The sequence below is a fragment of the Trichosurus vulpecula genome, chromosome 1 (genome assembly GCF_011100635.1).
Source record: "Trichosurus vulpecula isolate mTriVul1 chromosome 1, mTriVul1.pri, whole genome shotgun sequence".
Taxonomy (NCBI): domain Eukaryota; kingdom Metazoa; phylum Chordata; class Mammalia; order Diprotodontia; family Phalangeridae; genus Trichosurus; species Trichosurus vulpecula.
In genome coordinates this window covers 37,319,777-37,345,303 of record NC_050573.1, presented here as the reverse complement: position 1 = coordinate 37,345,303, position 25,527 = coordinate 37,319,777, and the positions used below count along the sequence as shown (strand labels likewise).

Here is a 25,527-nt window from a genome sequence, read left to right as displayed (position 1 = left end):
GGTGCAGCATCTGCCCAAGGCCCTGTCTGGCAGAAGGCAGCTTGAGCAGCGGAAAGGCTACTCTGGTGTCAGACGTGGGCCGCCTCCATTCCTCCATGGATCCACTAGGGCTCCCCTGGCAGTTCCCCACCACTGGGGGCTGGTCTTAGCAGCTTCCCAAGTCTCCTGTCTGCCAGGGGCAAGACTATTCAGGGGCCAAAACTGTGCCAAGATCTGTTGCTGAAAGTCGTTTCCAGCTGACTGATCAGGGCCTTGGCTAGTTCAGAAAGACTTCACCTTGTTGATCATTTGTTGAACTGAATATATCGATCATCTCCTTGCTGGAGGCATCCCCTCCCTCCAGCCTTGCAGATAGTAACCTCTCCCCTGCTTCTGTTGTGTGACTCTTGTCAATCTTCTGTTGGGTTGGACATATTGTCAGGAAGTGGGGCTTCCTCTAGGCTTCTTGGCATTAGGTGGGTCCCAGCACATCTCTAAGGCCAGCCATCTGCCATTGCCTGCCTTTGCTGCCTGACTGGCCCATCTCCTTTTCCTGTCTCTCTGATAGTATCTTGTATGTTGCTGTGTGCACACAATTCAGCCTTGGTAATTGGCCCATCGGTCATCTCTCCTTTGCCCTTCAGGTAATGTCTTAATCTGTTTCCTCATCTGGAAAACAAGGGTGTTGAACCTTAATTGTGTCCCAGACTCCCCTTAGACATGCTGATGAAACTGATGAATCCTCCTCAGAATAAGGTTTTTAAATGCATAGAATAAAATAAGCAGAACTACAAAGGAATGTGATTATATTGATACATATTTATAAAAATATTTCTTTTTAGTAGCAAATTCACTTCTCTGTGCCTCCGTTTCCTCATCTACACTTCCTGTGTGTCCTTGAGCAAGTCACTTGACCTCCCTGGACCCATGAGAGGGGTGGACTATCTGACCTCAGAGGCCCCTTCCAGCTCTATGAAAAGCTGCCATTTTGACTGCCCAGGGATTGTGGTAATCCATGATTCACATACAGTGAGCAGTCCTGGAAGAATATAAGTATGAAAAAGATGGGATTGGGTTTCAGGGAGAAGCCTAGGCTTGTTAAAAAGGTGTAGCACAATTCCTCAAATGCAATCCAGCCTTGTGCTCTTCCCATCATAGTCTAACTGGAACGTCTGCTCAACATTTATATGCTAACGGTTGTCCACCCTTTGGTACAGCACAGTCTAGATGACAAGCACTTTTTTCATCCAGTTGATTTTTCCTGTGTGGATAGTTAGGCTGAACTGAACACGATGCTCTTGGTGCAGTCTGACCAGTTCAGAGTATGGTGGGATGATCACTTCCTTATCATTTATAATTTGACCTAAGATTGCCTTCTTGCTGACATATTCATTCATTTACTCACATGGAGCTTGAAACCCACCAAAACTCCCCAATCTTCTTCAGACGAACCACTGTCTAACCACATCTCTCCCATCTTGTCCCTGGGATGCCGATTCTTTGAACCCAAATGAAAGATTTTACATGTCCTCCGTTCGCTAGAGTTTCTTACCCACAGCTTGCAGCTCCTTATGTTTTTCAGCATTTGAATATGTTTTGTAGGAGGGACAAAGCAGGGAGAGAACTGGCTGGCCTTGGGTCAGGAAAGCCCAGGCCACCCCCAAATCCCACCTCTGGCCCATATTGTCCATATGACCCTGGGCAAATCATTTAACCCAGAAAACTCTCTGAGATTGTACACCGCAGAGAAGGTGCCCCTCTGCATTGCCAGATGGGAATTCCCAATACCAGTGAGATCATCTGGCTTATGTCACCCACAGAAGGAGAGAAACCCAAAGACGCTCTGTGGTCTCTGTGCGGGAAGCTGCAGTCCTAACACAGCAGTGCAGTGGACCTAGGGGATACAGACTCTGAGATGACACTAATTTGCTGTTTCCTCTCCTTTTCCTTCTTGGATTGGCCCGGACATGTAGCGGCTTTCCAAAGAGGTCCAGAATGCCCTGGCCAGGGCTAGCAATACAGCCGAGGAGACCATCAGTGCTATGAAGACAGTCAGGAGCTTTGCCAATGAGGACGAGGAGGCTGAGGTGTACTCCCGGAAGCTGCAGCAGGTGTACAAGCTGAACAGGAAGGAAGCCATGGCCTATACGTACTATGTGTGGGGTAGTGGGGTAGGTGTCGCCCACACTCCTACCCCTGTCCAACCCTTAGCTTCTCAACCTCCAGGACCTGGCAGAGACATCTGTGCTGGTTGGGTCCCTGGCATACCAGATTTCCCATCCCTCCCCACCAATTTCTGTCCCATTTCCCATATGGAGCACAAATCCCTGGGACCCCAGTGCTTCCCCTTCCCCCCTCCTCCATTTCTGCCCTGCTGTTTTCTAGTCTCTGTTGCCTGTATGGACCAGAGATCCCAGGAAGAGGAAGGGAGGGAACCATGGTGGGAAGATACTGGCTAGAGGGGCCCGATTCAACAAGAGGCTGACAAATAAGCCATATTTCATGGAGTGCCAGGAAACTGGATTTCTAGTTCTTTGGAGGAAAGGCCTAGAGACAGGCCCTGTCAGTGCATTCCCAGTGTCAGGGGAGACAGGGAACACCTCGTATTCATGGTAGTGGTGAGCACACCAACCCTCTAAGGCCCTTTTCATATGGAGCATGGAAAGGGAAAGATCTGTATCAGCTGTCCAGTGATGTCAGAGATTGCTGTTATAGATGGACATTTTGATTTCTTAATGAGTTAGAAAAAGCACTTTATTTTAATAAAAACCACTGTTAGATTTGCATAAAGAAACACATTTTTCAGACAGGATTTAGACAGTTTGAGACAGGAAAAAAGGTCTGTGGTGTAGAATACAGATGTAAATCCCTTTGTGAATGATGTAGGGGAGAGTTCAGTGTTAGAAAGAGGCAGAGTAATATCTCTCTACACCCAGTTTGAAGGCTTTTATCAGTCAGCTGCTCCAGATAATAGGATCATGAAATCATAGCCTGCATTCTAGAGGCTGTCTAGTCCAGCCCCATCATTCTACAGAGACTCACAACAGTTTCCCAGGGTCACATAAGTAGTAAATGGTCAAGCCAGGATTTGAATCCAGGTCCTCTGATGCTAAATCCAGTGCCATTTCCCTGCATCACATTGCCTCTAAGATGACAATAAACTGATAACACCTGGCTTTCCTGGCATCCCCACTTTGTTCTACTTTTCCTTCTCTCTCAAGTCCTGGGGTGGAACCCAAGGGCATCTTCTACAATGGTCATGCAGAATCCCTGGGGCCAGTCTGGCAAACTCCAGAGAGCTACCCGCATACCCACATGACCTAGCTCCTAAGAGCTCATTCCTAGGGCACTATGACTGGGACAAGAACCAACTGACCCCTTGCCCTGGGCTGGTTCAGACTTCTTCCCCAGGAATGGGAAAGCCTCATGAAGTCATTTAAGTTTCTGCCAAAGTTCAGCCCTAGTGAAAGAGGATCAGTTGGGTCAGGAAGCTATAAGGGACCGGGGGAAAGATTTGTCATTGTTCAGTCATGTCTGACTCTTCCTGACCCCATGGATGATGGCACAGCAGGCCATTCTATCCTACGCTATCTCCCAAAGTCTTTCCAAGCTCAGGCTTGTTGCTTCCGTGACGCTATCTAGCAATCTCATCCTCCACCGTCCCCTTCTCCTTTTGCCTTTGACCTTTCCCAACATGCGGTCTTTTCTGATGAGTCCTGCCTTCTCATTGTGTGGCCAAACTGTCTAAGCTTTGTTGTTCATTTGTTTCAGCCGTGTCCGACTCTTCGTAACACCATGTGAGGTGTTCTTGGCAAAGATACTGGAGTGGTTTGCTGTTTCCTTCTCCAGCTCATTTTACAGATGAGGAACCTGAGACAAATAGGGTTAAGTAACTTGCCCAGGGTCACATAATTAGTAAGTGTCTGAGGCCAGATTTGAATTCAAGTCCTCTGGACTCGAGGCCTAGAGCTCTATCCACTGCACCACCTAACTGCTCTATTTAAGCTTCAGCTTTAGTAGTTAACTTTCCAGTGAATAATGTGAATTAATTTAAATATTGACTGACTCGATCTCCCTGCTGAACAAGGGACTCTCAAAAGTCTTCTCCAGCACCACACTTTGAAAGCATCGATTCTGTGGTGTTCAGTTTGCCTCGTAGTCCAACTCTCACAGCCATACGTCGCTACTGGAAAAACCATGGCTTTGACTATATAGATCCTTGTCAGCAAGGTGGTGTCTCTGCTCTTTGGTATGCTGTTCAGATTTGTCTCCTTCCAAGGAGCATGAATCTTTTAATTTCCTGGCTGTAGTCGCCATCTGCAGAGATCTTTGAGCCCAAGACACTGACACTGCTTCCATTTCTTCTGCCTCAGTTTGCCAGGAAGTAATGGGACCAGTTGCCAAGATGTTAGTTATTTTTATGTTAAGCTTCAAGCCAGCCTTTACTCTCTCCTCTTTCACCCTCATCAAGAGGCTTCTTAATTCCTCTTCACTTCCTGCCATCATAGTGGTATTACCTCCACATCTGAGATTGTTGATTTTTTTTCCCGGCAACCTCAGTTCCAGCTTTTGATTTATTTAGTCTGGCATTTCACTTGATATACTCTGCATATTAGTTAAATAAGCAAGGTGATAATATATAGCCTTATTGTACTCCTTTTCCAATCTTATGCTTTATTTTTTTTAATTTATTTAACATATTTAGTTTTCAGCATTGATTTTCACGAGAGTTTGAATTACAAATTTTCTCCCCATTTCTACCCTCCCCCCCACTCCAAGATGGCGTATATTCTGGTTGCCCTGTTCCCCAGTCAGCGCTCCCCTCTGTCACCCCACTCCCCTCCCATCCCCTTTTCCCTTCCTTTCTTGTAGGGCAAGATAAATTTCTACGCCCCATTGTCTGTGTATCTTATTTTCTAGTTGCATGCAAAGACATTTTTGTTTGTTTTTGAACATCTGTTTTTAAAACTTTGAATTCCAAATTCTCTCCCCTCTTCCCTTCCCACCCACCGTCCCTAAGAAGTCAAGCAATTCAACATAGGCCATATGTGTATCATTATGTATAACCCTTCCACAATACTCATATTGTGAAAGACTAACTACATTTTGCTCCTTCCCAACCCATCCCCCTTTATTGAATTTTCTCCCTTGACCCTGTCCACTTTTGGAAGTGTTTGTTTTTGACTACCTCCACCCCCATCAGCCCTCCCCTCCATCATCCCCCCCCATTTTTTTTTCTTCTTCCCTCTTCTTTCCTGTGGGGTAAGACTCCCAATTGGGTATGTATGGTATTCCCTCCTTAGGCCAAATCTGATGAGAGCAATGTTCACTCATTCCCCCCTCACCTGCCCTCTCCCCTCCTCCCACAGAACTGCTTCCTCTTGACACCTTTATGCGAGATAATCCACCCCATTCTATCTCTCCTTATCTCCCTCTCTCAGTATGTTCCTCTCTCATCCCTTAATTTGATTTTATTTCTTTTAGATATCTTCCCTTCATCTTCAACTCACCCTGTGTCCTCTCTCTCTCTCTCTCTCTCTCTCTCTCTCTCTCTCTCTCTCTCCACACACATAGATATATACATACATACATACACATTCACCCATATATATACATAAACATATATGTATGCATATTCCCTTCAGCTACCTTAATACTGAGGTCTCATGAATCATACACATCATCTTTCCATGTAGGAATGTCAACAAAACAGTTCACCTTTAGTAAGTCCCTTGCAATTTCTTTTTCTTGTTCTTTTTCTTGTTTACCTTTTCATGCTTCTCTTGATTCTTGTGTTTGAAAGTCAAATTTTCTATTCAGCTCTGGTCTTTTCACTGAGAAAGCTTGAAAGTCCTCTATTTTATTGAAAATCCATATTTTGCCTTGGATCATGATACTCAGTTTTGCTGGGTAGGTGATTCTTGGTTTTAATCCTAGCTCCATTGACCTCCGGAATATCGCATTCCAAGCCCTTCGATCTCTTAATGTAGAGGCTACCAGATCTTGGGTTATTCTGATTATGTTTCTACAATACTCAAATTGTTTCTTTCTGGCTGCTTGCAGTATTTTCTCCTTGATCTGGGAGCTCTGGAATTTGGCGACAATATTCCTGGGAGATTTCTTTTTGGGATCTATTTGGGGAGGCGATCAATGGATTCTTTCAATTTCTATTTTGCCCTGTGGCTCTAGAATATCAGGGCAGTTCTCCTTGATAATTTCTTGAAAGATGATATCTAGGCTCTTTTTTTGATCATGGCTTTCAGGTAGTCCAATAATTTTTAAATTATCTCTCCTGGATCTGTTTTCCAGGTCAGCGGTTTTTCCAATGAGTTATTTGACATTGTCTTCCATTTTTTCATTCCTTTGGTTCTGTTTTATAATATCTTGATTTCTCATCAAGTTAATAGCTTCCACTTGCTCCAATCTCATTTTTAAAGTAGTATTTTCTTCAGTGGTCTTTTGGACCTCCTTTTCCATTTGGCTAATTCTGCCTTTCGAGGCATTCTTCTCCTCATTGGCTTTTTGGAGCTCTTTTGCCATTTGAGTTAGTCTGTTTTTTAAGGTGTTGTTTTCTTCAGTGTATTTTTCAGTATTTTTTTGGGTCTCCTTTAGCAAGTCATTGACTTGTTTTTCAAGGTTTTCTTGCATCCTTCTCATTTCTCTTCCCAGTTTTTCCTCTACTTCTCTAACTTGCTTTTCCAAATCCTTTTTGAGCTCTTCCATGGCCTGGGACCAGTTCATGTTTTTCTTGGAGGCTTTTGGTGTAGCTCTTGTACTTTATTGACTTCTTTAGGCTGTATGTTTTGGTCTTCTTTGTCAGCAAAGAAAGAATGCAAAGTCTGAGACTGAATCTGGGTGTGTTTTTGCTGCCTGGCCATATTCCCAGCCAACTAACTTGACCTTTGAGTTTTTCAGTGGGGTATGACTGCTTGTAGACTAGAGAGTTCTATGTTCCACGTTTGGGGGGGAGGTGCCGGCTCTGCCACACCAGCACTGCTCCTTCCCCAAGAACCCCCAACCCGGACTGGGCTTAGATCTTCAGCAGGCTGTGCACTCCTGCTCTGATCCACCACTTAATTCCTCCCACCAGGTGGGCCTGGAGCCAGAAGCAACAACAGCTGTAGCTGCCCCACCTCCGCTGCCCCCGGGGCTGGAAGCCGAACTGCGAACTCCTTCCACTCCCGCAGCTTTTCCCACTAACCTTCTCAGCAGTCTTTGGTGTTTGTGGGTTGAGAAGTCTGGTAACTGCCGCAGCTCACTGATTCAGGGCACTAGGGCATGCTCTGCCCGGTTGCTGGTCTTGTTGGTCCACGCCACTCACACTGGGCTCTGCTCCACTCCGTTCCCAGCTCCCAGCTCCGTGTGGGATAGACCTCACCCAGAGACCATCCAGGCTGTCCTGGACTGGAGCCCTGCTTCCCTCTGCTGTTCTGTGGGTTCTGCCATTCTAGATTTGGTTCAGAGCCATTTTTTATAGGTTTTTGGAGGGACTCGGTATGGAGCTCACGCTAGTCCCTGCTTACCAGCTGCCATCTTGGCTCCGCCCCCTCCTTTTCCAATCTTAAGCCAATCAGTTGTTCCATGTCCAGTTCTAACTGTTGCTTCTTGGCCCACATACAGGTTCCTCAGGAGACAAGTAAGATGATCTGGTACTCCCATCTCTTTGAGCACTTGCCACATTTGGTTGTGATCCACACAGTCCAAAGCTTTAGTGTAGTCAACAAAGCACAAGTAGATGTCTCTCTAGACTTCCCTTGCTTTCCCCCTAATCCAGAGAAATGTTGGCAATTTGGTCTTTGGTTCCTCGGCCTCTTCAAAAGCCAGCCTACTTTTCGGGTAATTCTCAGTTCACATATTGCTGAAGCCTAGCTTGCAGAATCTCAAACGTAACCTGCTGACCTGTGGAATGAGTGCCCTTGTTCGGTAATTTGAACATTCCTTGGCACTACCCTTATTTAGGACTGAGATGTGAACTGATCCTTTCCAATCCGGCGGCCACTTTTGTGTTTTCCAAATTTGCTGGCATATTGAGTACAGCACCTTAACAGTGTCTTCTAGGATTTTAACTAGCTTAGCTGGAATCCCATCACTTCCACTGGCCTTATTGGTAGTGATGCTTCCTAAGGCCCACTCAACGTCATCCTCCAGGATGTCTGGCTCTAGATCAGTAACCGCACCATGGTGGTTATTGGTGATGTGAAGACCTTTCTTTATATTTCTTGTGTGCATTCCACCTCTTCTTAATTTCTTCTGCTTCCTTTAAATCTCTGCCATTTTTGTCTTTTATGTCCATTTTTGCATGAAATGTTCCCTCGATATTTAACTTTCTCGAAGAGATCTCTCATCTTTCCCATTCTATTATTTTCTTCTATTTCTCTGCGTTGGTCATTTAAGAAAACCTTATCTCTCCTTGATGTTCTCTGATATTCTGCATGCAGTTGGGTCTATCTTTCCCTTTCTCCTTGACCTTTCCCTTTCCTTCTTTCCTCAGCTATTTGTAAAGCCTCATCAGACACCATTTTGCTTTCTTGCTCTTCTTTTTCTTTGAGATGTTTTTCTGTTGCTGCCTCTTGCACAGTATTGCAGTCCTCTGTCCATAGTTCTTTAGGCTCTCTATCTACCAAATCTATTCATCTTAAATCTATTTATCCCCTCCACTTCCTATTCATAGGCCATACCAACATCACATGATGGTTTTCCTGACTTTCTTCAATTTAAGTCTGAATTTTGCAGTAAGAAGCTCATGATCTGAGCCACAGTCAGCTCAGGTCTTGTTTTAACTCATGGTATAGAGCTTCTCCACCTTTGGCTGCAGAGTATAGACTCAATCTGATTTTGATTTTAACCATCTGGTGTAGAATTTTGGGTTGTGGAAAAGAGTGTTTGTTATGACCAGAGAGTTATCTTGACAAAACTCTGTTAGTCTCTGGCCTACTTCATTTTGTACTCCAAAGCCAAACTTGTCTGTTCCAATTATCTTTTAATTTCCTACTTTAGCATTCCAGTCCCCTATGATGAACGTGACTTCTCTTCTTTGAGTATTCTTTCTAGAAGATATTGTAGGTCTGCGTAAAGCTGATCCACTTAGGCCTCTTTGGCATCTGTGGTTAGAGCATACACTTGTATTGCTGTGGTGTTGAACGATTTGCTTTGCATTAGAACAGATATCATCTGGTCATTTTGAGATTATGCCCCAGTATTGCTTTTCTCACTTTTTTTTTTTGACAATGAGGGATACTCTACATTAAGAGATTCTTGCTCACAGAAGTATATGTAGTGATCTTCTGAATTCAATTCACCCATTCCCATCCATTTAAGTTCACTGACACCCAAGATGTCAATACTTAATCTTTCCACCTCCTTTCTGACCACATCTTTCTGGAGCTCCTTGTAGTTGTCCTCCACTCTTCCCCATTGGTGTGTTGGACACCTTCTGACCTGAGATTCAACTTCTACTGTCCTGTTTTTTATCTTTTTAGTACTGTCCATGGGGTCTTCTCGGCAAAGATACTGGAGTGGTTTGCCTTTTTTTTGTCAGAGCTCTCCATTATGACTTGCCTGTCCATCTTGGGTAGCTCTGCATGGTATAAGCTCGTAGCTTCATTGAGCTACACAAACCCCACTGCCATGACAAAGTGGTGGTCCAGGAGATGGCAGGGGTGGGGGAGTATTGGGAAAGGTTTATCTTTGTTTAGTAAGAGGAGGCCACTTGGGTACTGCTGCTCAGGTGAGACAAGGTCTAGAACTGGCCTCACCCTAATTTTCTGTTTGAAATAGAAGAGTTTTCTGGGACACTTAGTTAAGTGACTTGCCCAGGGTCATATAAGTCGTATGTGTCAGAGGTTGGATTCAGGTATAGCCAGTTCTCTCTCTGCTATGTCCCTCATACAAAACATACTCAAATGTTAAAAAATGAAAACAGCTGCCAGCTGTGGGTAAGAAATTAGAATAAATAAGAATACAAAGAATCGGTGCCTGAGGACAGTCTGGGAGAGGCATGGTTAGACAGTAGTTTATCCTTCCTGGCTCAGTTTCCTTGTATGTAACATGGGGATGAATCCCTCCCCTGTGTCACAGATAATGTAGTTGTTTGTGTAAGGGACATTTTCCAGTCTTTTGGTTTCTTGCCCTCCTTTCCCTTTCTCCAAAGGGCAGGAAGGCATTCTCCTTTCCTATCGGTCCCTTACCAGAGGGCCGGTACAGTGTCATACAGGAGAAAAAGCACTGGCTGGAGTCAGAGGACCTCTGAGGCTTTCTACCTATGTGTCCCTGAGTAAACCCACTTAAATTCCCTTTGAGGTCCCTCCAAGCTCCAAATCTAGGATTCCGTAAATCACTCTGCCTCTCGGGGACTCGCTTTCCTCATGAGGAGGGGGTGGACTTGGGCCAGATGGCTTCTGAGGTCCTTTCCAGTTGGGGAGCTGTGGTCCCAGGATCCCGTGGGAGTGCACAAAGGGGATTCCTGCCCAAATTTGAGTTTTTCTCTGCTGAGTCCCTTGACACACCCACCCCCATCTCTGTTTCCTGTCAGGCTAGTGGGGTACAGGGAGATGGGGGAGGATCAGCCTGAGTCAGGACCTTTTGACCCAAATCCCAATTCCCTTTGTCCCCTGGGCCTCCAGCTCACCCTGCTGGTGGTACAGGTCAGCATCCTCTACTACGGGGGCCACCTTGTCATTTCGGGCCAGATGACCAGCGGGAACCTCATCTCTTTCATCATCTATGAGTTTGTTCTGGGAGATTGCATGGAGGTGAGCCCGGGGTGAGGAGAGCAGGCCAAGGCACACCCATGGGCAGGGTGGGGCAGTGGGATGACCCAGGGGCGGGAGGGGGTTGCAGAGGGAGATCAGCTGACAGGAGTGGGCATGTTCAATCTGAACAGGAGAAGCCTTGGGGAGCAGTGAGAGGGACAGGAGAGCCAAGTTCCAGAGTTTGGAGGGTGGTTGCATGGAGGAGGGACCAGCCTTGTTGTGCTGGGCTCCCAGAGTGCGACAAAGAGGCAGACATAAGCTCAGTGTCAGGAAATGCTTCCTAGCAATGACAGCTGTCCCACAGTGGTGCAGGCTGGCTCCCCAGTGGGCTTCCCTCTCTGGAGGCCTTTAAGCAGGGCCTCAGCACCCCTTGTTAGAGAGATGGTAGTGAGGATTCTCATTCAGGGAGGAGCTAAAGGAAATAGCTACTGAGGTCTGCCCCAGCTCTCCAAGGCTAAAAAAAGCCCTAAATGTGTGTGAGGGAAGGGGGACCCAGCTCCCATGGAGACACAGCCCCTGTAGGGAAGCTGATGGGGCAGAAGCAGGTCACCCCTGGGTCTTCAGGAAGATCCTTGCCTCTCTGCCATCTCTCTTCAGGATGGGGGTGGGGGCAGACCTTCCCTTCTTGTCCTCTGTGCTCAGCCTCTGTATTCTTTTGGCTCATGGGATTGGGACTCCCAGAAGTTACCAGGTAGTAATTTGGAGGGAATGGGGGGGATGGTTTGTGTCTCTCCAGTCGGTCGGCTCTGTCTACAGTGGCTTGATGCAGGGGGTAGGAGCAGCCGAGAAGGTGTTTGAGTTCATTGACCGGCAGCCAACCATGTTGTATGATGGGACCCTGGCCCCTGATCACCTGGAGGGCCGAGTGGACTTTGAGAATGTCACCTTTACCTACCACACCCGTCCTCACACCCAAGTCCTGCAGGTAAGCAGGAGAGCCCAGGGGCAGCGATGTTCCCAGCTGGAGGCCAAGAGTGGCAGGCAGGCCTTCTGACTGGTGGGGAGAGAGTTGGGGACTTCAATGACCTTTGTTCCTTTTCCTCCTAGACATTAGTACTCTGTCCTCAAATTATCCTGCACATGCTTCTGTGTTACATGTGGTAACCGCTCCCTCCCCATTAGTAATTACAGCACCTTATACAGTCGGTGTTTAATACATGCTTCTTGGGTTGGATGGTCTTTTCCTCCTCCGGAAAATGACTGGGTTGGCCCAGATAATCTCTAAGGGCTCTTCCAGCTCTGGCATTTTGTACTATTTGGCCATCCCTGTCTAGGAGGGAGATGGGCAGAGAAGGCCTAGGAGTCAGGAGAGAGCAGTGTCGACCGGGCAGAAGCAGGGCTGATGAAGAGGCGTAGGCCTTCAAGGCCTTCCACAGCCTGGGGGCTCAGAAACAGCGGACTGGAGAGAGGGGGTTGTTGGGAGGTAAGGGGAGAGGATCCTAGATTTCCTAAGCACTGAGGGTCCTAGAAATGACAGCACTGGGAGTGGTGAGCTAACACTGGATGCCAGGCTACACCATTGGGCTTAAAGCAGTAGAATCAAATTCACCAAGTAGAAATGTCACATCTTTAGCTTGGATTTAAAAAACTAGTGTCAGAAGTTCAAAATGGGGAGGTGTGGTTAGGTAGCAGTGTGTCTGAAAAAGATCTGAAGGTTTTAATGGCCTGCACACTCAGTTTCACTTAATTGTGTGCTATGGTAGCCGGGTGGCATTGAGAGAGTCATGGCGTCTAGGCACGAGAAGGCAGTTATATTACCGTCCTCCGCTCCATCAGACCAGATGTAGAATCCTGTTCAGTTCTGGCCACCACAGTTTAAGAAGGGCAACGAGCTGAAGAATATTCAGGGGACAGTCAGGTCAGAGAAGGGTCTCATATTTGCCATGAAAACAGTGAAAAGAACTAGGTACATTGAACATAGAGAAGAACTTGGGGAGGGGAGCCCAAGGGTTGTCTTCAGGCATTGGCAAGGTTAAGTTGTTCCGCTTGGCCCTGGAGGGCTGAACCAGGAGCAACTGGCAGAGACAAGGAAGCTTCCAGTTCAGTCTGGATGGCAAGAAGAGAGTGGGAACTCCCCCAAAGTGCCTCGGGCTGCCTTAGGAGGGCAGCTCATCCCTGGAGGTCTCAGAAGGACCACTTGTCAGGGTTGGGCTGAGTGGCCTCAGAGACCCCTTCCAGGCCTGGCGTTTCGAGATTCAGCCTCAAAGCATGGGCAGGGGGAGACCCCTAAGCACTGTGTCTCCATCTTCTACAGAATGTGTCCTTCACCCTCTCCCCGGGGAAGGTGACTGCCCTCGTGGGCCCCTCAGGGAGTGGGAAGAGCTCCTGCGTCAACATTCTGGAGAACTTTTACCCCCTGGAGGAGGGTCGGGTGCTGCTGGATGGGAAGCCCATCAGCTCCTATGACCACAAGTACCTACACAGAGTGGTAGGTAGGCCAGGGTCCTCTGGGCAGTGGATGGGAGTTGGGCCACTAGGACCTTGGGCTTGTTATCCTCAATAGAAAGCAAGCTTCTTGATGGCGAGGACCATTTTGTTTATGCCATTGTAGCCTCAGTACTTTGTGTAGTGCCTAACACGTAGTAGGGCTCAAACTGGTGATTGAGCTGTGTTTCTGGCTGCTGGTACATTGTAGGCACCTAATAAATGCTTACTGATTAGTTGATGGATCAGCCCAACCACTTACCCATTGGAGCAGGGACAGCTTGAGTAGACTTATGGCTCATGAGTTTTCCATGCTCCCCAGAGTCGGTTTTTTGTCGGGTGGAATGGGATGGTGGATTCCAACTCAGCTGTCCATCTTCCTCATCTCTTCTTCCTTTCCCACCCCCACCCCCACCCCCGCCCCGTGCAGATCTCCCTGGTGAGTCAGGAGCCCGTTCTGTTTGCTCGCTCCATCACAGACAATATCTCCTACGGGCTGCCCACGGTGCCCTTTGAGATGGTGGTAGACGCGGCCCAGAAGGCCAACGCTCATGATTTCATCATGGAGCTGCAGGATGGCTATAACACAGGTATGGGCCCTGAGGGGTGGGAAGGGTGCCAAGAATGCCTTCATGCCTAAAGAAGGTTTCCCCTCCCAAAACTGGAGATTCCTCACTAGAATGGTGTGTGGTCACATCCTGCCTTGGACCCTCACCAGCTGTGTGACCAGGAGCAAGCCTCTTGACTTAATCCATTAAATCATAAGCTTCTTGAGGGCAGGGACTGTCTTTGGCCTCTTTGTGTATCCCCAGCACTTAGCACAGGCCTGGCACACAGTAGGCGCTCAGTAAGTGTTTATGGAACTGAAGTACCTTCATCTGTAAAATGGGAATATAATACCTGTAGCACTTGCCTCACTGGACTGTCACAAGAACCAAAGTAATGGCCAGAAGCACCATGGAGATGTCAGTTTATTCTTGCCAAATTCTGTTTCTAGCTCTTCTATTTATAGCTTTTTTCATGCTATCCCAATTTCTGCATATACCCTTCCCTTTCCCCTACCCAACCAGTCATCCCTTGTAACAAAATTAAGAAAGAAATGGGGGGGAAGCAGTTCTGCAAAATTACCCCCCCCATCAGCTGAATCTGACAGTGTATGTAGTGTTCTACACCTCCCCCCACCCACCCACCTCTACTGCAAAGGAGTGGAGCTGAATTTTCTTATCTCGGGTTGTTTATGTTGGTCTTTATGTTCATTTTTTTAATTTAAGTTTTTATAATTTTCTTCCAATTAGCATTTATTTTCTCTCACTTTCTTCCACTTTCCTTTTTTCTCTTCTTCTCTTCTTTCCTCCCTTCTCCTCTCCTCCCTTCTCTTCTCCTTCCTTCTCCTCCTCTCCTCTCCCTAGCCTTACCCCTCCTCCTATTCTCGCTTTCCCCAGTTGTGGAAAAAAAGAAAAAGAAAGCCCTCATGACAAGCGTTCATAGTCAAGTAAACAAATTCCCATTTTAGAAATACCCAAAAATGTGTTTCCTTCTCCACCCTGAGTCCATCACTTCTCTGTGGGGAGGTGGGCTCTGCTGCTCCATCCTCCATCTTCAGGAATCATGGTTGGTCCTTGCACTGACCAGAGTCCTTCAGTCTTTTACAGTTGTTTTTCTTAGGAACGTTGTTGCTGTATTAATTGTTCTGATTCTGTTCACTTCAGTCTGCATCAGTTCATAGAAGTCTTCCCGTGCTTCTCCGAATTCCTCACGTAGTGCAGTATGCTAGTGCTCAGCCCTTCCCCAGTCAGGTGGATCGCCAACCTCTTAAGAACACACAAGAGGAGGGGGAAACATTAAGGTTCTTCCACTGCAGAGTGGACAAGCTTTAACTTGCTACTTTCTTCTCTGGAAGGGACACAGGGCGGGTGGGGAGAGTCACAAGGAGGGCTGGGGCCACCAATCATCCATTCCCCTTGGGGAAGGCCTTGAACTTTTGCCAGCATCTTGAGCCAACCTTGTTGCCTGCCACAGAGACTGGAGAAAAGGGGGCCCAGCTGTCTGGTGGTCAAAAGCAGCGAGTGGCCATGGCCAGAGCCTTGGTCCGGAACCCACCTGTGCTCATCCTGGACGAGGCCACCAGTGCCCTGGATGCAGAAAGCGAATACATGGTAGGTGGGGGCAGGGAGGGGCAAGAGCAAGGCAGGCCCAGGGCAGGCCCTCCAGCCTCCCAGAGGCCCTTGGATTGTTGGGCTCAGCAGTTAGACGAGTTGGAAGAAGACGGTCCTTGACTTGCTCTGGGATTTTGAACAAGTCTCCTCACCTCTGTGAGCCTCAGTTTCCCCAACTGTGAAATGGGAGGGTGGAGATGAAGAGAGGCAGCATGGTGTGCTGGACCATTCACCTCTGTGAGCCTCGGTTTCCTCAGGAGCTAAATGACTTCTGAGGGTTATGCCGGCTGTAGATCCGTGATCTGTGCTCCTAAGTCACTCAGCTTCTCTGAAACTCGGGGGTCGGACTAGATCTCCAAAGTCCCTTGCAACTCTAAATGCAGGGCATTTAATGAACCTAGAGGCTGGCTAATACAGTAGATGATAGGCAAAATCCCAAAAGATATCAACAGGCTAGATCATTGGACCGAACATAACAAGATGAAATTTAGTAGGGATAAATGTAAAGTCTTGTACTTGTGTCAAAAAAAAATCAACTTCATAAGCATAGGACAAGGGAGGAATGATGCGCCAAAGTTCCGGAGAAGATCTTGGGGTCTAAGTGGACCACAAGGTCAAGATGAGCCAGGAGTATTGTGTGTTGGCCAAAAGTAAGTCTGTTCTCGTGTTGCATAAGGAGTAGCACAGCTTCTAGGAATAGGCAGGAGGTCACTCTCACTGTCCTCTGCCCTTGCCAGCCCTCAGCTGGAGTGTTGTGTTCTATTCTGGGCCTCACCATTTAATAGATAGATTGATAAGCTGGAGAGTGTCCAGAGGAGGGCAACCAGGAGGGTGAAGGACCTTGGGTCCATGACCTAGGAGAATGGGTTAAAGGAGCTGGTGTGGTTATCCTGGAGAGGAGGACCCTGGGGAGGGACACATTAGGGTTAGCATTTGGTTGGGGGCATCACAGCGGGGGATCCCTTTGTGTATGGGTTGGGCTCGTGGGCCACTGAGGCCGGGGAAGGGAACCCAGGGCCAGGATTGCAGCTCTGGGCCCACTGTGCCAACCGTCCTGCTCCCTGCCTTCCTCCTGTCCTGCCCCACCCCACCATCCCACCCTCTGTCCCCCAGATCCAGCAGGCAATCCACGGCAACCTCCAGAAGCACACAGTCCTGATCATTGCCCACCGCCTGAGCACCGTGGAGAAGGCCCACAGCATCATTGTGCTGGACAAGGGGCGCGTGGTACAGCAGGGGACTCACAAGCAGCTGCTGGCCCAGGACGGCCTCTACGCCAAGTTGGTTCAGAGGCAGATCCTGGGACTGGAAACGGGCACAGAAGATGACAGTGGGGGTGGCGGGGGCAGCCGGCAGGAGATGATGCGTTTCCCCTCCAGCCACAAGGAGCCCCCGGATGGGCATGGCGAGGTGCACAAGGCATGAGGCCCTCTTCCCTCTACCCCCATCCCCTGCCCCAGGATGGGAGCGGAGGCTGCAGTGCCCAAGCTGGCAGAAGCCCCCGAGGGAGGCCCAGGGCAGCCCAACCCAGAACCTGCTGGGACCTGGGGCCCATCTTACTTGAAGGCAGAGGCTCAAGACCACTCCCTAGAGGGCAAGGCCTGTTTACTAGTTGAGCACATTACTGCTTCATGCTCCCCTCCCCGCCTCAGGACCATCCCCACCTCCTCCCTCCTGGCACCTCTAGGCTGGGCTCCCAGCAGAAGCTGGAGGTGTGCCCACCTTTACCAGGCAGTGCCATCTCACCCCCATGGTCTTCTCTCCAGCCCTGCCTGAGTCACAGGGTCATTGGAGGAGGAAGCAGTACTCGTAGGACTCCCTGGTGCCCATCCAGCACTGCACTGGCAGGGGCCTCTGCCTAGGCAACTTGGGAGGAGCAGAGATTTCCCTGGGTTTTTAATCCTTGGGTCCAGCTGAGTATAGCCCCCTGCAGCTTTTGGTTGTTCTTAAAAAAAATCATTTCTCCATTAAATAGCCAGGAAAGACTCTGGGTAGGCCCATAAGAAATTCCCCAAACCTCTATTATCCCTGGGAGCCGAGAGTGACTCATCCTCCCCACTGGAAAACAGGCCAGTGGTAGCTGTGAAGGGTTGGCATCTGCCACCGTCCCTGCCCTCACCCACCCCCTGCCCTGGCATGGGAGAGGAGACCACGGAGTCCCAGGGAAGAGCGTCTCCTTTATTCCAGAGGCCTCAGGGTGGGAGGGCCAGCCCTGCTCCCTTTATCCCCTTGCCCCCTGCCTGTTGAATTAAGGAGAGGAGGGTGGGAGGAGGTGGGCCACAGGGCCAGGCCAGGCTGGAGTAAGGGGGAATTCCTCAGTGTCTTCCTCCCTTCCATGCTGCTGAAGCCAAGCCAGTCTCACTGTGAACCACGATGAACCTTAACCCTGGGGAGTGAGGGGCCACAGGGCAGACCATGGCACTGCCTTGAGGTGGCTGGCACCCATCTCCAGCACTTTAGGCCCCCGGACCCTGCCAGCTGGCAGCCTCTCCTTCTCTGCCCTCTGCTGTTTGCGGGGCTTTTGATTGCGATGTTCCGTTCTCACTGTTTGTAGGGTTGCTGGGAGGGTCAGGGGAGGCTGAGCCTGGTTCCGGGCTTTTTCCAAACCCTTGGAGGAGCTCTCCTCTCAATAAAGTACTACCTCTGTCCCTCCAGCCACCAGCTGCCTTCTGTCTCCCTCCCTCTGCTCCACCCCTGGAGGTTCTGATTGGATGGGAGGCTGGGGAGGCTGGCTCCACAGGTGACTCCCTGCTTGCCCTCCCTAGCTAGGCCTTGTGTGTTTCCCCGGAATTGACGCAGTCACACATACACACACACACTTGGGGATCCCAAGGGCATCGGAGCCAAGGGGGGATTTTCTTCTCCCCATTGTTGACAAGATTATGAAGCTCTCCAGCCCCTTCTCTCCACAGCATTTCCATCCAGGTCCCTGTCCTAGGCAGGAGGTCAGTTGTAGGGCCAAAGGCTTCAGGAGAAACTGAAGAGAACAGAGGGAGGGCCCTGGACCCATAGCTCCACATGCATCCTTGGCTAGGCCTGCCTTTCCCGGCTAGGATCCTGCCAGCTGGTGGCTTTCCCATGGTCTTAGTTCCAGTGTGTGTGTGTGTGCGCGCGCGCGCGCCTGCCTCCATGAGATGGTGTGGGTCCTCCTGCCTCTGTGTGATGGTGTGGGTCCACCTGCCTCCGTGTGATGGTGAGGGTCTACCTGCCTCTGTGTGATGGTGTGGGTCCACCTGCCTCCGTGTGATGGTGAGGGTCCACCTGCCTCCGTGAGATGGTGAGGGTCCTCCTGCCTCCGTGTGATGGTGTGGGTCCACCTGCCTCCGTGTGATGGTGAGGGTCCACCTGCCTCCGTGAGATGGTGAGGGTCCTCCTGCCTCCGTGAGACTTGTGCCTTTTAATAAAACAAGGAATCTTCATGGAGCTTTCCCTTCCCCCTCCCCTTGGTGCTCCTGGGACTCCCTGGGACTCCTGAGAATTCTCCCACCTTCCCATTGGCCTTGCCCTTTCCTGTGGCCTTTCTTTCAGCAACACTCTGAGCCTGGCAGGTTCCCAAGGCACCATATGTAAGTCACGTGGTGCTGTGGGTGGAGCACTGAGCCTGGAGTCAGGAAGACCCGAGTTCGAATCCAGCCTCAGACCCTAACTAGCCTGAGCTAGATCAGGCTTAAACCCTGTTTGCTGCAGTTTCCTTAGCTGTAAAATGGGATGATAGCCCAGCAATATTGTGAGGATCAGATGAGACAATGTTTGTGGCGCCTGTCAGTGCTTATCATCCCTCTGCTTTCCCTCCCGTGGCTTCTGCAAAGACTGGCCTCCCGTCCTCCTCTGTTTTCCAGATGAGCAGATAGAGGCCAAAGGTCACACCAGCCCTTTGGATTTGGAGCAAAGGGACCAAAAGCTCATTCAACGCCCTTCATTTTATGCGTCACACGCTCGCTGTCTGTGTAGCAGAGGCTGGATCAGAACCCAGGTCCCCCCAGAGCGGACAGTTACCTGGTGCTTTCCTGACAACCTTGTCAATGAGGTGTTCTTATCTCCAGTATAAGGATGAGGAAACTGAGGCTGGGGGGTGGGGAGTGGCTCGGTCAGGGTCTGGGGCAGGATTTGAATCCAGATCTTTTTGATCCCAATTATACCATTTAGCTGCCATAACCCATGACCTAGAGACACATGCTTGGCTACCCAAACCTCTCAGTCCATCTTACCGCTCACCCCCACCACCCTTTTCACCTTGTTCTGGAATTTGGCCATTCTTTACCCTGGCTTCTTTGAGTTAGAAGCGCTGACCACTCCCTCACCCCCCAAACCCGTTTTAATTTCCTTCTGCTGCCTTGATGTCTCTTGGCAGAGGCTGCTGAGCCGGGCAGGATGTGGGTTTGTGATCCATGCAACCAGCAGGCCTTCCTCCTGGGAAGTACCATGGCTGGGCTGAGCTGTGTCTTCACCTCCAGGGACTCACTCTTCCCTGGAGGGAAGGTAGGACCAAGGCTGGTCCTGGAACTGACCCTCCCTTAGCAAACATGAGTGGGTTGTACTGAGCCCTGATGCTCCAGACCCGTCAAAAGGGAATTAGATACTGGCTTGGAAGGAAGAGAGAGAGAGACTGTCTGTCTGTGTGCTGGTGCCTGTGCCAGACCACTGTGTGCTTTGTGCTGTTTGAGCCAAGGAAGGGAGGGCGGGAGATTGTTTCCTGCTCAGTAACAGGAATCTGACGTCAGCTCCTTCACTGCCCCCCACCCCAGGCCATGCCAACTGTCAGAATTCTAGAGCTGAAGGGGACCTCAGAAGCCTTCTAGAGCAACCTCCTGATTTTACATTTGTGGAAACTGAGGCCCGAGGAGGAAGTGCTTCCCCAAAGGGGAATGGAGAGATGACTGATCTGTGGCCCCCATGGGAGATTAAGCAACTGCCCAAAGTCACATAAATAGTATTGGGACAGTTTCCTTTTAACAGACCTGAGGCTATTTATATTTGAATGTTTTCCCTTCAACAATAAATTCTCCCACTTCACCTCTGCAAACCAGCTTTCCATGCAAGTCACATTAGTGAGGAAGCAATAATAAAAATGCCAGTCAACAATTCTACTGCTTTTACAATTTATAAAGCAATCCCTTTAATGAGAGCTCATTTTCTTGACCAGCCTCCTGCAACAATTGGGACAATTGTATTAACTCTTATGGAGTACTCCTCTGATAAACTCACAGGTTTTTGCAGGTTGGGTCCCTAAGGGTGGAACCACTTTGAGTACTAGGGTATCCTGTATGTGGCTGTTTCTAACATTATAGCTGAGGGGTCCCCACTGGGGTGCTTCCCATTAACAATCATTCCATAAACTCAACTCTTAGCAAAGGCATTTGCTAAGATGATGTGAATGAATGAAGCATTTATTAAGCCCTTACTAAGTGGAAATACTTACTACTTACTGGAAATAGAAAAGTCAGACAGTCCCTGCTTCTGAAGAGCTCCCATTCTACTAATGAAGACAGCAGTTATAGAAGGTTTCTGCAGCAGGTCAGGTGGAAAGGTTCCACAGTCCTTGAGATGTAGATGTTAATGTCTCTGTCATTTCCATGGATAAAAGTATATTAGTTTTTGATGTAGAACCATCTGACAGGGTCAAGAACTTTGAGGGCAAGGATATCCTTTTCTGGGTCGATTTAATGTGTGATCTTTCCCTGTTGAATTGTGAGCTCCTTGAGGGCAGAGACTGTCTTTTGCTTCTCTTTATATCCCCAGCACTTAGCACAGTGCTTGGCACCTAGTAGGTGCCTAATAAATGTTTATTGATTGGTTGGCTGAAAGTAGGTAGGACTGTAGCACCTGCAGGAGCAATTGCCAGGCGGTAGCTCCACCAGGGTCTTTTCCCAGGATGATGGCTGAGGGCACTGGGCTGGAAGCATGGCTGTTCTCAAGGCTCTTGTGTTCAGGGTCCTGGGCGGTCTCCATCAGGTTCCAAGGGGAGACGGTAACCCAAGGTGGTGTTGGTGGTTTGACTTGCCTGGCCCATGCTGCCTCCCAACATCTTCATCATAAATCTGGACACGCTTCTACACAGCACCCACAGGAAGAGTGATATCAAACAGAATATAATGGTAGTGAATCACACACGCAGGATACATGCATGGTAAAGGTAATTCAACTCCTGGTACACCAAGACCTGGAAGGCTTTTCTCCCTTCACAGAGTCCTCATGCACCGTCCCTTTTGTTTTGTTTTGCTTTGCTTTTTGTTTTGTTTGTTTTGGAGGTGGGATGGACTGCCCTGAACTCCTTTCTGGAGGTGTGAATACCTTTCTGGCTGAGGCACCTCAGTCCTGCCTCTGCTGGGCTGGTAGCTCAGCTGGGTTGCCAGAGTCTAGTTATCTTCCTAGCTGGCTCTTTTCTAGGCTGCCAGGGATCATCATGCTCTTTGAAGTTACTTCCTCCCTTGAGTGACTCTGCATCTGTCTGTCTGTCTGCAGTATGTCTCCCCTTTTCACTAGATATATACAGTGTCTTCTATTGGTCTAGTAGCTCCCCTTCAAAATTATCCAATGGAGGGAATGGGGGACCGGAAGAAGAAAGAAATTCCTTCCTTCCCCCTGCAGGGATCTGTCTCCTAAGGTCTCTTGCAGTTCTGAATTTATGATCTTATGATTCTCTATGGGCGAGTTCTGGCTTGCAATCTCACCTGCTTTCAAATCTGAAATTCACCCTGGCCTTAGCCGTTTAAAGCCTCTGGTGGTATTGCTAATTGTTTGCTCAGCCAATTAAATTGTGCCCTTCTTGACTCAAGTCAGTGAGCATGCTCACTATTAAACGCCTACTATATGCCATATACTGTGCTACATACAAAGAAAAAGGCAAAAGACCTCAAGCGTAGGGTCTAATGGGGAAGATAAGTATGAACAAACAGCATGTAAACCGGATGAACGGGAGATAATCCACAAAGGGAAGGCATTAGCTCTAAGGAGTGGGGGAGGACTATGTGTATGGGGGAGAGCCAGGAAAGACTTCCCATAAGATGTGAGCTGAGTCTGGAAGGAAGCCAGGAAGTGGAGGTGAGGGGAGGGAGCGAATTCCAGGCGTGCGGGGGAGGGGGGGGGAATGCCCAAGTAGGGAGTTGGTACAATTGTGCACGGCACAGCAAGGAAGCCAGCATCACCCAATCGAGAGGGCAGTGAGGTGGTTCCTGGCACGTAGGAGGTGCTTAATAAATGTTTACTGAGGAAAGGGTAAGAAGACTAGAAAGGAAGAGAATCTGCACCTACTATGTGCCAGGAACCCTTCTAAGCACCTTTATAGCTGTTCTCTCATTTGTTCCTTACAACAACCTTGGGAGGTAGGTGCTATTATCACCCCCATTTTATAACTGAGGAAACTGAGGCAAACAGAAGTTAAGTGACTTGCCTAGAGCCACACAGCGAGCAGGTATCTGAGGCCAGGTTTTAACTCAGGTCTTTCTAACTCCATGCCCAGCCATCTAACCCCAAAAGGGCTTTGAACACCAAATAGAGGATTGCGTGTTTGATCCTGGAGGAGCCTCTGGAGTTTATTGAGGAGTGGGTGCCATGGTCAGACCAGCATTTTAGGAAGGTCAGCTTGACAGCCGAGTGGAGGACGGATTACATCAGATTAGGCAGGGAGAAAACTATCAGAAAGCCAGGGCTATGATCCAGGATTGACGTGCCTCAGCCAGAAAGGTGCTCATACCTCTCAAAAGGATTTCAGGGCAGTCCATCTTGCTAACACATCAAAACTTCATCCCCACCCCCAAAACAAACAAAACAAAAAGCAAAAACAAAACAAAGCCCATCCCCTGTGACTACATTCTGTGGCTGTGGCTATAGGAACTGAGCAAGGGAGAGAGGTGGGAATCTTACGCAGCAAGTTTGATCATCCCCATTTCAGAGGTGAGGGAACTGAGGCTCTCAGGAGGGTAAATGAGAAGGCAAGTGGTGCAGTGGAGTCTGGCTTCAGACCCAAGCCTTTGTCTCAGTCCAGGCTGTCTCTCCCAGCCCCATCTTCGACTCCATGGAGGGAGATATTAGGACCTGACACTGATATGAGCGGCACGGGGGCTTCTTGGTGGATGAAGTGACAGCTTTGGTATTTCCGTGATCTGGGTTCAGGTCCCTGCCTCTGGCACATCCTAGCTGTAGGGCTTGTCACTTGGGGTCTCAAGCCATTTTCTCAGACTAAATTATAGAGAAGTTGGAGGTTGGACTTGAGGGAGAAAGTTTCCATCTCGGAATTTCCCTATGACAAAATCACAGATCCAGACCAAAAACAAAGGATATTTTTATGGCACTTTAAGGTTTTTTCAAACCTCCTTATTTATGTTTATCTCATTTGAGCCTCACAACAGCCTTGGAGTATGTGCTAATATCAACCCTATTTTGCAGAGGAGGGAGGGATGTTGGATTCAGAGAAGTTGAGAGGTTTGCCAAGGTCACATAGGGCAGAGCCAGGATTCAAACTCAGGTCCATTGACCCAAAATCTGGTGCACTTCCCACTTTACTATACTGTCTGTTCCTCAATAAAATATGAACTTCCTCTGGAGAATTCTTAAACTCAGGTCTTCCTGATTAAAATCAGGTACTATTTCCACTATGCAGAAGTGTGGCACGGTGCCTGCCCTGGAGGAACTTTCTGGTCTTACTGGAAAACTTCCCTGACCAACACACACACACACACACACACACACACACACACACACACAAACACACACACACAAAACACACACACAAACACACACACACACACACACAGACACACACGAACAAACACCCTTCCTTGGTCCTGCTCTTGTACAACTCAGTGGTTCCTTATGTTCCCAGCTCTTAGCAGAGTGCCTGGCACATAGTAGGCACTTAATAAATGCTTTGTTGTTTGGTCATTTAGTCGTGTCTGACTCTGTGGACCATAGCACACCAATACTGTCCATGAGGTTTTTTTGGCAAGGATACTGGAGTGCTTTGCCATTTCCTTCTCCAGTGGATTAAGGCAAACAGAGGTTAAGTGACCTACGCAGGGTCACACAGCTAGTAAGTGTCTGAGGCTGGATTTGAACTTGGGTCTTCTTGACTCCAGTCTCAGTACCCTATCCACTAAACCACCCACCCAATGGCCAATAAATGCTTATTGACTGATAATTTAAAATTTTTTTAATTTTTCTAATGCCTTTTGTTATTACATCATATTTATTTTTGAGTACATCCTCCACCTCCCCTTCCAGTAAACTATCCCTTGTAGCAAAGAACAAAAAAGAATAAAATAAGGGTGCACAGCAAAGTCACCCACCACCTGAACTACGTACACAATATTCCACACCTGTAGCTCCTCACCTCTACAGAGAAGGGAGGGGGCTGCATTTTCCCAACTTCTCTGGGGCCATGCCTGTAATTTCATGGTGTTCGTTTTCATTTTCTTTCCACTTACTTTGTTTTCACTTTACATCAATTCATATCAGTCATCCCTTATTTCTATAAATTCCTCCCATTCATCAATTCTTCAAGGCACATCTATCTTCCACTTCAGTCATGTACCTCTATTTGTTTGGCCATTCCACAATCAATGCACATGTTTCATTTCCTGTTCTTTGCAAAAAGTTGTAGGTGATTATTTTGACATGGATGGAGCCTTTCTTTCTGTCTACCACCTTTTTCAAATATATGCCTACTGACGGCATCAGTGGATCAATAGATCAGAGGGACAGAGGTGTGCTTATCAATATACTTATATAACCGCCATCTGCCCCACAACTGCAAATTTAAGACTTCTGGGTCTTGCCATTTGTCCTGCGGATGTCTCCCCGCCCCCGTCCCGGCCATTAGAATATGAGCTTCCTGAGAACAAAGGCTGTCTTTGCTTTTTCTATTTGTATTTATGTTGCTTGATATGGAATAAATACTTAATAAATGCTTTTAAAATTCATTCATAGATCATAGATTTTGAGCTGGAAGAGACCTCAAAGGACTTCTACTCCCACCCTCTCATTTTACACATGAGTAACTGAAGCCCAGAGAATTAAAGTGACTCAACCAAGGTCATTCAGTCACTCTTCCTGACTCCGAGAGCCAATTCCATCCATGATGCCATGCTGTGGGGTCTGGAACATTTTAGTTACTTTCTAAGCGTAATTCCAAATTGTTTTCATTGTTTTCCGGAATGAATGGCTCAATTCGCAGCCCCACCAACAACCCATCAGTGTGCTCCTCTTCCTGCAGCCCTTCC

General features: G+C 48.4%; 1 protein-coding gene across 2 annotated transcripts in view; it reads left to right on the top strand.

Moving 5' to 3' along the window:
* ABCB9 (ATP binding cassette subfamily B member 9) overlaps positions 1–17,969 on the top strand; it is a 47,293-nt gene extending 29,324 nt beyond the window's left edge. For both annotated transcript variants that reach the window (XM_036745756.1, XM_036745764.1), the window contains 7 exons: positions 1,953–2,150; positions 10,602–10,730; positions 11,467–11,655; positions 12,985–13,158; positions 13,585–13,744; positions 15,174–15,310; positions 16,424–17,969. In XM_036745756.1, coding sequence (XP_036601651.1) covers positions 1,953–2,150; positions 10,602–10,730; positions 11,467–11,655; positions 12,985–13,158; positions 13,585–13,744; positions 15,174–15,310; positions 16,424–16,735 — 1,299 coding nt within the window. In that variant the 3' untranslated portion in view covers positions 16,736–17,969. The remainder of the gene's footprint in view (positions 1–1,952; positions 2,151–10,601; positions 10,731–11,466; positions 11,656–12,984; positions 13,159–13,584; positions 13,745–15,173; positions 15,311–16,423) is intronic.
* The last annotated feature ends 7,558 nt before the right edge of the window (positions 17,970–25,527 follow it).